Source organism: Garra rufa, chromosome 19 (genome assembly GCF_049309525.1).
Source record: "Garra rufa chromosome 19, GarRuf1.0, whole genome shotgun sequence".
NCBI classification, from domain to species: domain Eukaryota; kingdom Metazoa; phylum Chordata; class Actinopteri; order Cypriniformes; family Cyprinidae; genus Garra; species Garra rufa.
Genome location: NC_133379.1, coordinates 11,436,974 through 11,454,038, shown reverse-complemented (window position 1 = coordinate 11,454,038; position 17,065 = coordinate 11,436,974). Strand labels below are relative to the sequence as shown.

General features: G+C 35.3%; 2 protein-coding genes across 2 annotated transcripts in view; both read right to left on the bottom strand.

Annotated features, from left to right (window-relative positions):
• LOC141292283 (actin-binding protein WASF3) overlaps positions 1–5,185 on the bottom strand; it is a 44,077-nt gene extending 38,892 nt beyond the window's left edge. The window contains exon 1 of the mRNA XM_073824289.1: positions 5,024–5,185. The gene's annotated coding sequence lies outside the window, so the exon portion shown is untranslated. The remainder of the gene's footprint in view (positions 1–5,023) is intronic.
• Positions 5,186–6,777: 1,592 nt separating this feature from the next.
• On the bottom strand, positions 6,778–16,254 carry LOC141292284 (5-hydroxytryptamine receptor 2A). Its single transcript, XM_073824290.1, has 3 exons — positions 15,831–16,254; positions 14,511–14,711; positions 6,778–8,217 (listed from the first exon to the last, which is right to left on the bottom strand). The coding sequence occupies exons 1-3, from the start codon at positions 16,126–16,128 to the stop codon at positions 7,589–7,591; spliced, it is 1,128 nt and encodes a 375-aa protein (XP_073680391.1). The 5' UTR covers positions 16,129–16,254; the 3' UTR covers positions 6,778–7,588.
• Between the last annotated feature and the right edge of the window lie 811 nt (positions 16,255–17,065).

Sequence of the window (17,065 nt, the reverse complement as noted above, 5' to 3'; positions counted from 1 at the left end):
AATGGAATAACAGTGCTTGATTAACACTGCTGATTTTACTTGCTAAATAAAAGTAGTAACTTCTATAATTGTTAGGATATGACAGTGTTTGGTCGAGATACAACTATTTGAACATCTGAAATCTGAGAATGCAAAAAAAAAAAATCCAAATATTGAAAAAATCGGCTTTAAAGTTGTCCAAATGAAGTTCTTAGCAATGCATATTAATAATCAAAAATAACTTTTGATATATTTATGGTAGGAAATATATTCATGGAACATGATCTTTACTTAATATCCTAATGATTTTTGGCACAAAAGAAAAATCAATAATTTTGCAATGTATCATGCAATGTATTTTTGGCTACTGCTACAAATATACCTGTGCTACTTAAGACTAGTTTTGTGGTCTGGGTCACAAATAAACTGACTCCAAGCTTTTGAATGGTATAGTGTAGAATGTTACAAAAGCTTTTTTATTTCAAATAAAGGTTCATCTTTGGATCTTTTGTTTTATAAAAAAAAAAATCCTAAAAATAAATGCAAATATTGATAATAATAATAATAATAATAAATGTTTCTTGAACAGCAAATCATCATATTAGAATGATTTCTGAAGGACCATGTGACACTGAAGACTGGAGTTATGATGCTGAAAATTCAGCTTTGCATCACAGAAATAAATTACATTTTAAAATATATTCAAATAGACAGAAGTTATTTTAAATAGTAAAAAAATATTTCACAATTTTACTGTTAAGCAGATAAGCAGAAGACACTTCTTAAAAAAAAAACATAAAAAAACAACAACTTTTGACTGGTAGTGTATATATTTAAAATACAGAAAAATAAAACAGCATTTGCTGCTTGCCACAGACCGGGCCTCAATAATCAACATTATTTCTCGGCACAGATGAATTATCTCTCACTTGTGAGTGTAAATACACAGGCTGTCTCTAGTCAGAGGCAGGAACTGATTCATGAGAGGAAACCATGGCAACGCCTCAACTATGCTGGTTACAAGACATGCGAGACTCCTTCACCAAAAACACATTTACGTAATCTGTTCCCAGCGCTACGGCCTGGAATGTGAATCAAGCCCTGCATTCCCGTGCTTGCGGCTGCTTTCAGATCTGTGGGAACGGGGCACCCAGGTTTCAAGCTCTCTAGAAATCAGGAAACGACAAAACCAGATTGTACCTCGTTGCATAATGTTCATTTTTCATGCCAATTGTTGCTTGTACGCAGAAGGCTGGAGTTTGTTTATGCATAAAATAACCAGAATTACTCTGAACTGCAAGCCGGTTAATACTCAATAATGGGAAAATAACACTAAAGTGCAATGATTACTGGTATGATAACATTAAAGACTACTGAGTAAATTTTGGGTGCATAATTTAATTATGAGTAATCAAGTATGAGGTCCATATGTGCCAAAAATTTCCTGTCATCTTATTCTGTTGTCCTAATGTTGTCTTTTTCTGTCATCTTTAAGCACGGTAAAGTTAGTTTCTCTAGGGATTGTCTGCAAATTTACCTCCCAGTACAAAGCGAAGAATAATAATTTATTTAAATGAATGTTTACAGGACTATAGTAAATGACTAGTGGGCAAACTGACTAAAAATGTTTTGCCAATATCTCACCTTAGACACTACGTCCAACATCTCCTTTACTGTCCATAGGGTACACTGTAAGTTTTCATAAAATATTTATGTACTGTACATATAGTAAAGGAGATATAGGCAAAATCTCATCTGTAGAAGTAAGTATTGTTACTAAAAACATACTACAAACTTTGTAACATAAAAAAACACTTTTTTCCTTTTTTTTCATAGAAATATTTGTGTACTGTACAGACAGTAAGGGAGAAATTGAAAGTATTGTCTAAGGTGAGATACTGGCTAAATCATCCTACCACTTGATCCTATTCCATCTCATCTCCTTCAAGCTATTCCTCCTGCAGTTGTACCTGCACTCACTCACATCATTAAATGTGCCATAGAATGCATTGATACAATGTTTTAAATTGTTCTCTGATATCTACATAGAAGGTATATGGCATAGGAAAGGGCAAAAATTCTCCAGCAAAGGTTTTACAAGTCCATTTACAACCCTAGGATTTGTCCCTAGAATGAAATGGCCTGTTATTGCCTTATTTGGAAGGTTCATGAATAATAATAATGACCTCTGCTCTGATTGGCTGTCTCACAGAGCGACTCATTTCGGTAGCTCTCACATGGAGGAAAATATATATTTAATCACGGAGCCCAAGCTTTTATCAATATGCAGGTCATTTAAACTGCCATTTTGAATGCACGATCATTTTACTTTCACTTTTGAGATTGGCGATTGGCACCTTTAACACATACCTTCACACAGGTGTTTTTCCCTCTACGTTTAAACAAGCTTGTATAACCCCTCTACTAAAGAAACCCACCCTTAACCCATCTCTATTAGAGAAGTGCAGACCGGTTTCCCTTCTTCCTTTCATTGCATAAAAGTCTCACACAGAACAACCTCCTGGACAACAACCAGAAGTGGACATTCAACTGAGACTGCGTTGTTGAAGCCCTAAGACTGGCAAGAGTGGCTTCCAAATCTTCAATACTTATCTTGCTGGATCTGTCTGCTGCCTTTTCTGTTAACCACCAGATCCTCCTGTCAACCCTATTGGCAAAGGGCTTCTCATGAACCTTACCTTACCTGAGTCTTACCTCTCAGATAGATCCTTCAAGGTTTCTTGGAGAGGTGAGGTATCCAAGTCACATCTAGCTACTGGAGTCCCTCAGGGCTCAGTTCTTGGACCACTTCTCTTCTCTGTCTACATGGGTTCTGTCATTTAGAAACATGGCTTTTCATATCACTGCTATGCTGATGACACTCAACTCTACTTCTTATTCCATCCTGATGATACGATGATAGCTGCTCGGATGTCAGCTTGTCTAACAGACATTTCTTAGTGGATGAAGGACCATCATCTTCAACTCAACTTTGCCAAGAGAGAACTGCTTGTGTTTCCATCAAACCCATCGTTTCATCACAATTTTACCATTCAGTTAGGCACATCAACCATAACTCCTTCAAAAACAGCTAGAAAACTTAGAGTTGTGATTGATGATCTGACTTTCTCAGACTACATTGCTAAAATCCCCCGTCCTGCAGATTTGCTTTATTTAACAGCCCTTTCTTTCAGAACATGCTTCAAAACTCATTGTTCAAGCTCTTGTTCTATCCAGGCTGAACTATTGCAATGCTCTTTTGGCAGGTCTTCTAGCCAGTTCTATCAAACCTTTACAATTAATCCAGAATGCGGCTGCAAGATTAATTTTTAAGGAGCCAAAAAGAACGCACGTCACACCTCTCTTCATCAATCTGCACTGGCTACCAATAACTGCTCGCATAAAATTCAAGGCATTAATGTTTGCCTACAAAACCACCACTGGCTCTGCACCCCTTTACGTAAATTCATTACTTCAGACGTATCTGCCTCTAGAAGCTTGCGTTCTGCAAGTGAACGGCGCATTATTGTGCCATCCTAAAGAGGCACAAAATCACTTTCACAGACTTTTACCTTAAATGTTCCCTCTTGGTGGAATGACTTGCCCAATTCAATCCGAAGTCCTTAGCCATCTACAAAAATTGGCTAAAACATCTCTTCCATCTTTATTTGACCCTCTAACTCTAGCACCCTATATTCTAATTCTATTCTAAAATAACATGCCCTTTTAGTCTTATTCCCTGTTACTGTTTGTTTTCTTAAAAAAAAAACTAACAAACAATATCTTCTCTGTTCTTGTTGTATTCTATCTCTATTAATTTACTTACTGCTTTAAAAAAAAAAAAAAAAACACTAGCTTCTCTGTTCTTCTTGTATTCTTTCTATCTATTTTTAGGCCTCTAACACTACCTTGCTTTTTCTTTTTATTTCATTATATAATTAAAAAAATATATGTAATGTAAAAGCATCTGCTAAATTTCTAAATGTAAATGTAAATATATTTAGTCAGTTTGCCCACTAGGCATTTACTATAGTCCTGTAAATATTAATTATTGGACTTCCCTAAAAGCAGCCTAGTCGAATATGCAGCGAATATCAAATCTAAAACTAACTTTACCATGCTTAAAGAGCACAGAACAACATGACATTAGGACGCCAGAATAAGATGACAAGAAAAGATGACAGTAAAGATGACAGAACAAAACAACAATAAGGACAACAGTAAAAACAACAGAGAAAAAAACAGCAGGATAACAGATTAGGACAACATAAACAGACAACATGCATATCAACATATACTGATTTACCTGAACAAGTAGGCAATGACTGTAGACAAAGACACAGTGCAAAGCACAAAGCAGCTGACTCTTTCTGGCACATTTGGAAACTCACAATCAAGAAGTATCAGTCATAAAAAGTGCACATGACATGACTGAGCACCATTAATTATATTTTGCACATTTTCACCTAATCAAAATTCTCTTCATGTCTCAATTTGTTCTCGACAGCAAAAACACGTCTGAAACCCAATACCCAATAATTTCTCAAACTGCGCTCAGAATTTGCCAACACACTCAAAAGTCAAAGATTACACTGTGAACTCAAGCAATTCTCACCAAATTCTCCCAAGACCTAATCATCTCTATTCATTCCACAGCTCCCTACTCTTCCTGCATGCCAATGACAATTATCATTATGTTCATATTTTACATTTTCCTTTCAGCAGAAGCATGAACAAATGAAAACTCTTGTGTGGCTGTTGATCAGCATGACGTCACTCATCCATAACGCTGTCGCATGACGTCATCCATCCAAAGCACTATGATGGCATGTGATCTGATAACAGGTGTATCAGGAAAACGAACCAAACGGTGGCTGTCATTAATATGAGGCTGATGAATTATTGAGCTATTACTAGCTTATGTTAAAGCCTGTATTAGATATTAGCGTCTTTCCTTCTAGTCATTTCGGCATTATCACGTAACAAGTAACAGTGTGGAAACACTGAACCAAGACAATCCTGTGCGTAAGTGCCATTTACTTACGAGTAATTGTAGTTGTCTCTTCTCAGTGTCGTCGTTTTCGAGCTTTTCGGCGTTACATGGCGTTATTACGCGCTGCCATCACGTTGTGGATGTGCTGTGCTGAGATGAGCGGCGGAGGTGGTGCTGAAAATGCACGCTCGCGTTGCCTGGGAAGCGTCGCTAGTCGCTGTACGCTGCAGAGGAGATGCCACTGCGCATGTGCGCGCGTTACCCACCACCCCGCGCGCGCGTGTGTGTGTGTGTGAGAGAGAGAGAGAGAGAGAGAGAGAGAGAGAGAGAGAGAGAAGAGACATGATGGATGAAATATGCAAAACAGCAAAAGTAGTATTTAACGCTGTATGTTCTGGAATTGTCCTTTTTTACTAGCCTGGAAAAATCCAGACCCTAATCTATTAAGATTATGCAGAGACAATTCAAATTGTGCTCTCGCGAGATCTCTGGATTTCCAGGGTACTTTTTTACGCTACTTACCCAAGATTTCCTGTTTAAGTTTGTATGGCCTGGCACAAAGAGGGTCCTCTTGTGACTACTGTGGGAAAGCTTTTGAGTGGGAGAGAGCTATTGCATAGGCTTTAACCCATGTTTACGGAACAAATGGCTTTTTGTCAAACATACTAAATTTCAGTCGCTTAATCGAAATCTATTTCATTTGTCTCACTGGATAAATAAAGTGAAAAAAGGCTAAAAGGACAATAAAATGTACTTAACCCAACCATAACCAAATTGTACTTTAGTTGAAGATTGAATAGGGTTCACGCACGCACACACACACACACACACACACGCACGCACGCACGCACGCACGCACGCACGCACGCACGCACACACACACACACACACACACACACACACACACACACACGTTTTTACCAAAAACACCAAGCCTGCTTTTATTTGATCCCAAAGTACAACAAAGCAGTAACATTTTGAAATATTTTTACTATTTCAAATAACTGCTTTCTATTTAAATATATTTTAAAATGTAATTTATTCCTGTGATTTCAAAGCTGAAATTTTAGCATCATTACTCCAGTCACATAATCCATCAGAAACCATTCTAATATTCATATTCATGGCATAACATTTTTTTTAATGAATTATTTGATGAATAGAAAGATCCAAAGAGCAGCATTTATCTGAAATAAACGCTTTTGTAAAATTATACACTATATTATCCATTTATTTATTATTATCTTTGGGAAATAAATAATAAAAAATATTACTTTTATTAGCAAAAATGCTTGAAATTGATCAAAAGTGATGATAAAGACATATATAGCGTTACAAAATATTTCTATTTCAAAAAATGCTGTTCTTCTGAACTTTCTATTCATCAAAGAAACCTGAAAAAATCTATTAAACTGTTTTCAACATAATAATAATAATAATAATAATAATAATAATAAAATGTTTTTAAAGGTGCAAATCAGCATATTAGAATGATTTCTGAAGGATGCCAGCAATTCAGCTTTGAAATCACAGGAATAAATTACATTTTAAAATATATTCAAACTGAAAAAGTTATATTAAATAGTAAAAAATATTTTAAAGTGTCACTGTTTTTGCTGTACTTTGGATCAAATAAATGCACTTCTTTAAAAAACATTACAAATATTACAGTTCAAAGCAAAAACACATACATTGCACATATTCTTTTTTATAAATTACTACACATCAAGATAGTTTCAATCAAGAATTTAAAAACAAAAGTGTCTCCTAATTTTAGCGTTTAAAAATATTTTTATTAGCTTCATTGTTGTAGTATCCCCATCAATCCCTAGTTCAGAAATCAAATGAATGTCACCACACGGTGACACTCTCTCTCTTATTATAAATTCGGCTATCAACTGATTAAAAGAGTCTACAGAAATATCTGTGCAGTCAAAACAGGCTGTGCGATAAGACTTGGAAAGAAAACAGTGCAAGAAGTGTGACTGCTGTCCTCTTGAATATTAAGAGTTAGTGTTTGCTTTGTCCTTTTTGCTTTGTTCATTCAAAACAGTCTGACAGACGCTTCGCGAGTCCTGGAGGTACAATTCTGTTTTGTAGAGAGTGATTCAAAATGCTTTTACATCACGTTTTTCATATAATTGCGGGCACAGCCATTTTAACTTAAGTGCGAGGCTTCCGGTCTCCGCTTTCGGTGTACAAAAACATTCCTTTGCTGCTCGATATCAATCAAAGTAAACATAGTAAACATAAACATAGTCATAAACAGTAAAACTGTTTGTAAAGTAAAGTTTTACTGTTGACTGCACTTTATTTTTCAAGTTATTTTAGCTGCTAATGAACCGGAAGTCTCGTACATTCACAGAAAAAGCTTGCATTCGCGTTACAAAATAAGCTGGTGCTTCTGTGGAAACATTTTTAATATCTCGTTACACAAGAACAATAAACAATTTTTTTTTAATAAAACTCACAATAAACAATCTATCATGTCCGTTTTTTTGTAGTCACTGAAAGGGAAATAAAGTTTGACAGCCTCATTTTGGAAATATGTAGATGTACGTATTATGTAGTCAATTAATGATCAGTTTTAACCATGTTATAACCGCGTCGATATTATCAGACGACTTGTGCCTTCTTCTTTGGCTGGTCTTCATGGTATTTACATCGTAGATACTTAGCGAAAGCTTGTCGATACGTCTCGTTGAAAAGGGTGTAGATCAGAGGATTCACTCCAGAGGAGATATATCCCACCCAGACGAAAAAGTGAATGAGGTTATAGAGATGCTCGCTGCAGTTGTCCTGACAGATGGCGATCAGCACATTGGTGATGAAGAACGGACACCACATGATCAGGAAGAGAAAGAAGACCACCCCCAAGACTTTAGAGGCTCGTCGCTCATTTTTCAAGGCTTGCATCATGCCTCGTCTGCCTTGGCCTCGTAGGCCTTTTTTGGATGGAAATGTGGAACTGTTGTTGGAGGACGTACTGTTGAGCAGACTCGAGTCACTTATCCTAGCGGAAGAATTTTTGGAGTGGCTCTTGCTCTCTTGAGGGAAGGAAGTGCTGTGCTTCTGGAGATCACGGAGAGTGAGGTAATAGCAGACGACCATGATAATCAGAGGAACGAAGAAGGCCACGGTTGAGCCAACAAGGACAAAACGAGGCTCGTTCAGGGTGCAGGTGCCATTTACAAACACCTTCTGTTTGTCCTGGAAACCCATTACTGGAATGGGGAGTGATAACACTGAAAAAGAAGAGCAAGAAGAATGAAGAATCAGTTCAGAAAACATGATTTAATCCATTGCATCCCACCGAAAACATTACCCTGGTGAAAAAACAGCTAAAAACCAGCCTAGGCTGATTGGCTGGTTTTACCTTGTCAACGATCCTGGTTTTAGCTGGTCATATATAGTCAGCAGGTTGGTTTTAGAGGGGTTTTGGCCACTTTTCCAGCCTGACCAGCCTGGGAGACCAGATAATACCAGCGACTTCCAGCTTAAACCAGCTAAGACCAGCCAACCAGCCTAGGCTGGTTTTAGCTGTTTTTTTTTCAGCAGGGAACCCTGATAGCACACATACATCTCAGAGACACCTATCTGACATCTGCATGTACATCTGCAAGACGTAGTTTGCTCATCTTTAATAGGTCTATTGGATGTTTCCTATCAGATGTCAAATAGACCTCTATTAGATGTCTTTAAGATGTTTATTAATTAGAATGTATGTAAAACTGACATCTTACAGACGTCTGTCAGACGTTTGTACACAGCAGATGCTTTCCAGATCAAGAGATCTTTAACAGACATCTTGCAGATGTACATGTGCTATCTGGGTAGTGACTGAAATTTAGTTTAGAGGAGCTAAAGTTCTGGATTACACTGTAAAAAAAAAAAAGTAAAAAAAACGGTAATTTTCTGGCAGCAGGGGCGCCAGAAAATGTCTGTTAAAAAACGGAAAAATACTGTCAGGAAAAAAAAAACAGTAAAAAAAAAACAGTAAAAAAAATGGTAATTTCTTATCCTATAATTACGGTTTATTACTGTTATTCTACACGGTTTTCACTTAAATTTACAGGTAAATACCGTAGTTTCTGAATTTTTTAACTGATATGTACCAACATTTTGAAGTACTGAAATCTGTTTTGTACCTTTGTAATACACTGATAACTACCAAAAGCAGGTGGTGACGACAACATCACATGATGAACCAAAGCCCATCACAAGGAGGTTTTAAATAATAATATATATAGAAGGTGCACAGTGTCATTCACACCAACAGTAAACACCATCATGGTAACACACATAAAACTGAAATAATGCAAAAAACATTAATTTAACAACATTAGATGTAACATACAACCCTAATGTACAAAACTGCCAAGAAAAATCTATGAAGAAAAAGTTATTTCAACAAAAAAACATTCAATTAAACACAGGGAATTCTGGGAATGTCAATTTACGGTTATTCACTGTACATTTTACGTTCTTTTTCAGTTCAAAAAATGGTATACTACCGTAAAATTACATGCAATGTCCAACACAGTTTTTCACCGTATATAGAAGGGGAACTTACCGTTAACCATTTCACAGGTTTTTACCGTAGCATTTTTACAGTTTTTTTACCATTAAATTTACAGTCATTTTTTACAGTGTAGGTAAATGCATGACTGGAAGCTTCTTCAAAATTACCCTGCTAAAAAAAACAAACAGCTAAAACCAACCTAGGCTGGTTGGCTGGTCTTATCTGGTTTAAGCTTGAAGTAGCTGGTTTTAGCTGGTTTCCCAGCCTGACCAGCTAAGACCAGCCAAAACCCCTCTAAAACCAGCCTGCTGACCAGCTAAAACCAGCCAACCAGCCTAGGCTGGTTTTAGCTGTTTTAAAAAAGACAACTCAAGACTTTTATCTTTATAAAAGAGATGGTTGTCATAGCAGGGTTAGTCATCCAGTGATGTTCAAGTCTTTCTTTCTCCAGTCGTAAAGAAATTATGTTTTTTGAAGAAAACATTTCAGGAATGTTCTCCATATAGTGGACTTCAATGGTGCCCACGAGGTTGAACTTCCAAAATGCAGTTTAATTGCAGCTTCAAAGGGCTCTAAACGATCCCAGACGAGGAAGAAGTGTCTTATCTAGCAAAACGATTGGTTATTTTCTAAAAAAGAATTACAATTGCAGATTGTAGAAGATTGCAGAGAATGGTTCGGTCTGCTGAGAGGATTATTGGTGCTCCCCTGCCCACCCTTCAAGAACTGTACACATCCAGAGTGAGGAAAAAGAGCTCAGAAAATCACTTTGGACCCCTCACATCCAAGCCATCCCCCTCTTTGAACTCTTACCATCCGGCCGGCGCTACAGAGCCCCAAAGATCAGGACTACCAGATGCGAGAACAGTTTTTTCCCCCAGGCAATCCACTTTATGAACAGTTAAAATGTTCCTCCCATTGTGCAAAAATGTGTGGAATAATCTGACTTTATCTACTGCTACCACCTCCACCCTAACACATCCCTGTATTCCATCCTATCACCTATAGCACAACTGTACATACATATTTATTGTCAATTTTTACAAATTATTATTATTATTATTTTCTATTTTTATTTTTGGTCTATTTATGCTTACATAAGTGTATTTTTCTTATTCCCTTATTTTTATTGTCTGTCCGTCTCTGCGTACTGGAAGCTAATAACACTGAAACAAATTCCTTGTATGCACAAGCATACTTGGCAATAAAGCTCTTTCTGATTCTGATTCTGACAATTTATATAATTTTTAACCTTAAATGCTTGTCTTGTCTAGTTCTGCATGTGCTCAATGCATTCTCATCTCATTTTCTCCTCCAACTTCAAAATCGTCCTACATCGCTGCAAAAGTACTCAACTAAAGTGAGCGTGCAAAGAAGGTCAAACATCCTTTACAAAAAAGGTAAAACAGCGATGTAGGACAATTTTGAAGTTGGAGGAGAAAATGAGATGGGAGTTTTTCGGCATTCCCTAACTGTATTAAACCGCACTTGAGGTTAACAAGTATATAAATTGTAATTTCTTTTAGAAAATAACTGATCTTTTCACTAGATAAGACCCTTCTTCCTCAGCCGGGGTCATTTAGAGCCCTTTGTAGCTGCATTAAAACTGCATTTTGGAAGTTTAAACTCGGGGGCACCATAGAAATACAACTATATGGAGAACATTCCTGAAATGTTTTCCTTAAGAAATGTAATTTCTTTACAACTGGAGAAACAAAGACATGCACATTATTGGAGAGCAAGGGGGTGAGTAAATTATCTGGACATTTTTGTTCTGGAAGTGAACTTCTCATCTAAGCACAAAACTATAGGAGAAGCTGTGCAGAAATATCAAGCTTTATTCATGAGAAATGCTAAATAGACCATAGGGTTGGAATGCTGACTGTGACAGAGCCAAAAGACGTGCGGGCCTGATGCAGCAGTAATCGCTTCTCCTGTCAGTTCCTGTTAGTGCTGTGTACTCTCTAGGTAAAGACATCAAGCAGAGAGCACGATGCCCTGGGAAGTGCAGAGAAACAAGGTCAGGCTGCTCGCCTGACTGCTCACATTAGTGCTCATCATACTGAATGAGGAGAAGAGCAGCTGCAACATCCTGCAACCTAATCTGGCAATGTTTTTCACATTCAGAAGCAAGCTGATGTTTTCACCTCAATCTAGAGCAGGGGTGCGACAGAATTTGGCAAGGTGGAAGCGAGTGTTAATACAAGTCCTGTAGAGTCACAAGTGTTGGGAAAAGTCATTTTCAAAAGTAATGCATTACGATATTGCGTTTGGCATAAAAAAGTAGCTAATTGCATTACTAATGCATTAGTTACTCTTGCTTATTTTGCAATAACAAAAAACCCATAAGTTATATCTTTGCCAACTGTAAAGGCCCTTTTACACCAAAAGTGAAATTAGTAAGCCTTAGCCTGAAAGAAGTGCCTCTTCCACTGCAACTTGTGTTGCTTATTTGAAAAAGTAACTTGTAAGTTTAAAACTTTTAAATTTACAAGTTACTTTTTCAAATAAGCAACACAAGTTAAAAGTAAATTAAAAAAGTAATGCATTACTTGATAAAGATTTGATTAATAACTCCTGTTACTTGTAATACTTTACCCCAACACTATCACTGCCAAAAATGCTTTTCTTACTTAGATGTTTTGTCTTGTTTCCAGACAAAATATATATAAAAAAAAAATTAAATCAAGAAGGATTTTCTAGTAAAGTAAAAAATATTTTCTTGTTTTCAGAAAAAACAAGTCAAAATTAAGTGAGTTTTTACTTAGATCAAGCTAAATATGGGGTATTTATATAAGCCAATGGGGTAAAAAAAAATCTTATTTCAAACAGAAATTGGCAGATTTTTTTCTTGTTTCAAGCTAAAACACACTTAATTTTGACTTTTTTTTTTTTTCTGAAAATAGGACAATAATTTTTCTACACTTCTTGATTTAAGAATGTTTTGATATTTTGGCTGGAAACAAGAAAAAAATCGAAGTAAGAAAAGCATTTTTTTGCAGTGTAGTTACTATGCTATAGTATAAAAAGATTAGCAACTATTCTCAGTTTATGGTTTGTAAACTGTTACCTAATTATAATAATTTGTGTGCAAAGATCTGTAAACTGATCCCTCAATTTAACAATCTGAAAACTATAAAAAAAAGCATTAATCACCTGTGCACTGAAAAAACTAGTAGACACTGTAGAAACTTCACAAATATTACAAATAAATGGCAAATTACACACTGAGTTAAATGTGCAACTTTGAAGAAGACAGACTGAGATACTTTGTAGTTGTAAGGAAAGTGAAAGGGGTTTGCTAATGAAACTTCACTGGAAATGTGTTCATAATGGGCAATTGTTTTCATCAGGCAAATAGAAGAAGCAGTATTCCCATGTTTCTTACTTGTAAGTCACTTTGGATAATTGGAAATTAATCAATGTCTCTTTTTGTAAGTCAAAAATAGTAACATTAACATTAAAAACTTATATTTTGTAACCAATGGTTAGATCATATTATATCAGATATGGTATCTACATGACATTTAAAGAAGCAATTAATAATCCATAATTCAGCTATAAATAATCATGCTTAAATGGACAGTTCACCTAAAAATGAAAATTATGTCAGCATTTACTCACCCTCCACTTGTTCTAAACTTGTATGAGTTTCTTTTGTCTGTTGAAAAACAAAATAAGATATTTCGTTTGTACCCAAACAGTTAATAGTAGTCACTGACTTCCAAAGTATATTTTATTTTTATTTTTTTTGCCATACTTTGGACATCAATGGCTACCATCAAATGTTTGGTTACCCAGATTCTTAAAAAATATTTTAAATATAAAGGGTGAGTAAATGATGACAGAAACTTTCATTTTTGGCTGAACTATTCCTTAATCTCAAAGAATATACTTTACGAATTATTAGGCGAAATTTTATGACAAAAAAGTGTGGCTGTCTTAACATCCAAGGAACCTCTTAAGTTGAGTTTGCAGGTTTTTTGGTAAGGTTGCAAAGGGGCAAAATCAGAAGTTTCCAAAAAATTCTGGAAAGTTTCCAACATTTTGTTATTAAAAGTAAAGCGCATAGTTTTTAATGTTAAAATACCTTTTTTTTTTTTTTATCTCAGATAAATTTTGGTAGGTTCACTGTAAAAAATTTGCTGTAGTTCTGCAGCTGGTTGCCAGTAACTTACTGTAGATTTTTAATTTATGTTATTTACTGGCAACAGTTTGTTCAAAGTTAAATGAACATTAAACATTAACAAGTCTTTGTCTTTACAGAATAAAACTATAAAATAACAACCTACTGCAAAGCATTCTGGGAACCAGAAACCTTCATCAACCTTTTTCTGTTTTTTTCCTTCAGATTTTGGTTCCCAGAATGCTTTGCATGAGGCTGTTATTTTAGTTTTATTCTGTAAAGATAAAGACTTGTTAATGTTAATGTTCAATTAACTTTGAACAAACTGTTGCCAGTAAATAGCATAAATTTAAATCTACAGTAAGTTACTGGCAACCAGCTGAACTAGTGAAACTCTGTAGCTGTTTGGCACAATTTTAAATTTTTATTTTTGTTTAGAAACACTTTATTTTTTAAATACAGGCAATGACAAATTAAATGTGGGTTCATTTATTCAAACAATTAATATTTTTGTTTTGGGGAAAGTTAAAAGAAATGCATTAAAATATTGTGTTGCTCCAAAAAAATATCTAATTGCATTACTAATGGATTAGTTACTTTTGTGTTACTTTTTTGTTATCTGAGCTGGGCTTGCTTATTTTGTAATAACAAAAAACCCCAAAAGTTATATTTTTGGCAGCTGTAAAGACCCTTTCACACCAAAAGTGAAAATAATAAGCCTTAGCCTGAAAGAAGTGCCTCTTCCACTGCAACTTGTGTTGTTTATATGAAAAAGTAACTTAAATATTTTGTTATAAATTTAAAAGTAATTCATACTTGATAAAGATCTGATTACGTAACACAACACAATGTTAGCTTTTGTGACTCTGATCTGAATGTATTATTCTCACCTACAGAAACGGTCCAGACGGAGATTATTTTGATCAAGGTCTTGCAAAGTGAGTTGCCGCGGCTGTATTTGATTGGATTACGGATGCCGATATAGCGGTCCAGAGAGATGGCGCACAGGTGCATGATGGACGCTGTGGAGAAGAGCACATCAAGAAAAATCCACAAGGGACACAGCAGATCAGAAAGAGGCCAGGTGTGATCTGGAAACAAGCAACAAGAGGAGACGTTTCAGAGACACAGGTACCAACTGATATGAGCAGAGCTGCGTGTCTAGTCCTGTTAACAAACAGAGGAAACACTTTAGTTTATATCACTTCATATCACTGTACTCTACAGTTGATTAAACACAGCTCATAAAGACAACTGTTTTGTATTACAAGCTGAAATGTCATGTTTAAAAATGCAAATGATGCAATATTAGATTTGCATATATTTTGCAGAACCAAAAATTTGAACATTGGATAAAGCCAGATATTAACTAGTTGCTTATTACTAGCATATTGGCTGTTTATTAGTATACGTATAAAGCACATATTAATGCATGGCCATGTTCTAGATGCTTACTTAAACATAAGTCATTCTATTTGAGTTCCTCTGACCTTTTTTTCAAGTTTATTTTATCTATTGGGTCACCAATAGTTATTTTTAAAAGCTTTTTGTATTAATTAAAATGTCCCCTTTAATAAGGCTTAAAAACATGACATAGATTTTATCTTTATATTAGAAACAATCTTGTTTTTTTTTCAGTTGACACCACCTATTTTGTCTTGTCCCTCATGGCTTTCTATTAAAGTATACTTGGGATATGAATAATAAAAACTAGATAAAAAGTTTGAAGATCTGGGCTGAGTTTGGAGTTTGTAGTTAGAGGAGGAGTAGCAGTTAGAAATTTTAGTCTCAGAAGAAGAAGAATATTAGAATAATATAAAAAAAATCTATCAGACTGTAAAATCTTTTGACTCTATTATGTCAAAAAAATTAAACAAGAATTTTGAAACTGTCTTCGTCCAGTGTTTAGATTTTTGTACTAGAAATGTATGCAAATTAGCGCATGTTTAATTAAATAATGGCTCATTTGCATATTTAAACCTAACATTTTAGAAAACAATGTTTGCAATTATCTAAGTAATCAATCAGCTGGGTAAGTAAGGTAATTCACCTGCATTGTCTCGCCTTAATAAATAACAACAAAAATCATTTTGAGAAAATCTACAGACGTAAATTGATAAACAAGCACCTAAATGTGTATTTTGAATGTTTTTTTCCCACTAGTCTGATAAAAGAGTGGTTTAAAGACATTTTACAGAAAATGTACTTACTGTAAAGAATACTAATTAGTGAGGCTGGCATAACTAGGAATCCCACCAGCATGTCTGCCACAGCCAATGAGCACAGGAAGTAGTTGGTGGCGTTGTGCAGTTTGCTCTCGATGGACACGGCCATAATTACCAGTATATTCCCCGCAACAGTAAAAAATATAATCGCCAAAATGAACAGCGCTGGCCAGTTCTTCGGCGTGGGTTGTGTGTCCTCTAATTCGGGAAGATTAGACTTGAAATAGCTGTGGTTGAGGTCCAAAGAGACATTCCAGGGAAGCGTAACGTTCAATAAGGCCATTGTAGTCTGTAAAATTGCAGTCTGATAGAGCTCTCAGCAACTGTGTTGATTCTGTACAATCAGCCTCAGGTGTCAACTGACTACAGGCCGTCTTTGTTAAAACTGCTTACTCTTGTGGTTGTGTGTCCTACACCTAAAACAGATGGAAATACTGGTTATACAGACGGACAGACAGATAGATGTGAAGAGGCTGCCTGGTTGTACACATCCTATTCTTGTGAAGCAATTATTACCAAATATTGACACATGTAAACGCATGCTTGAACTCAGAGTGAAATGTCTTATCTTGTTTCTTGTGGGGAAAATATCAGATATTAACTCTTATCTTTTATATTATGATTATATTATCTAGAAGGTATAGATAATATAACTATATAAGCATGACTTGTGAACAACTAATGGATCAGCTTTGTTGAAGTGCTTAAATCATAGAGCTGTGTAGATTACTTACAAATTACTGATTCCAAATTACACAATAAAAATTGTAGATAGTAATGTAATACATTACACCGCACATTTTAGTTAATATAATCAGACCTAACTTGTTTATTACATTGATTTAAATAGGATAATCTTGTACCTTATTAACACAAAGAGTAAGGAAATATATTCCATTTGTTGTTAATAATATCATGAAGTGCATTAATCATCACAGGTTTCCCAAACTGCGCTTTGTGAATGAATTGCAGGGGGTTTATGAGTTTAATGCTTTTAATTTTTTTTAATCATTAAAATAAATAATTTTTAAAATAACATCAATCACAAATATAGCTGCAAGCAGCGATTACCAGGGTTCAAGTGCTTTAAGGCATTTAAGCAGATATGAAAAAAGACATTACATATTATCAATGATTTAAAAAACAACTTTTTGGGCAAATACAGGTTATTTTCCATAGAAATATGATTTTTTAATGTATACGACTCTTACAGCACCAGC

Coding starts and splice junctions, on each gene's coding strand:
- LOC141292284 (XM_073824290.1), bottom strand. CDS start 16,128: ATGGCCTTATTGAACGTTACGCTTCCCTGGAATGTCTCTTTGGACCTC. Junction 14,712..15,830: donor ACTAATTAGTATTCTTTACA/GTAAGTACATTT, acceptor GCTTGTTTCCAG/ATCACACCTGGCCTCTTTCT. Junction 8,218..14,510: donor CGTCTGGACCGTTTCTGTAG/GTGAGAATAATA, acceptor CTTCTTTTTCAG/TGTTATCACTCCCCATTCCA.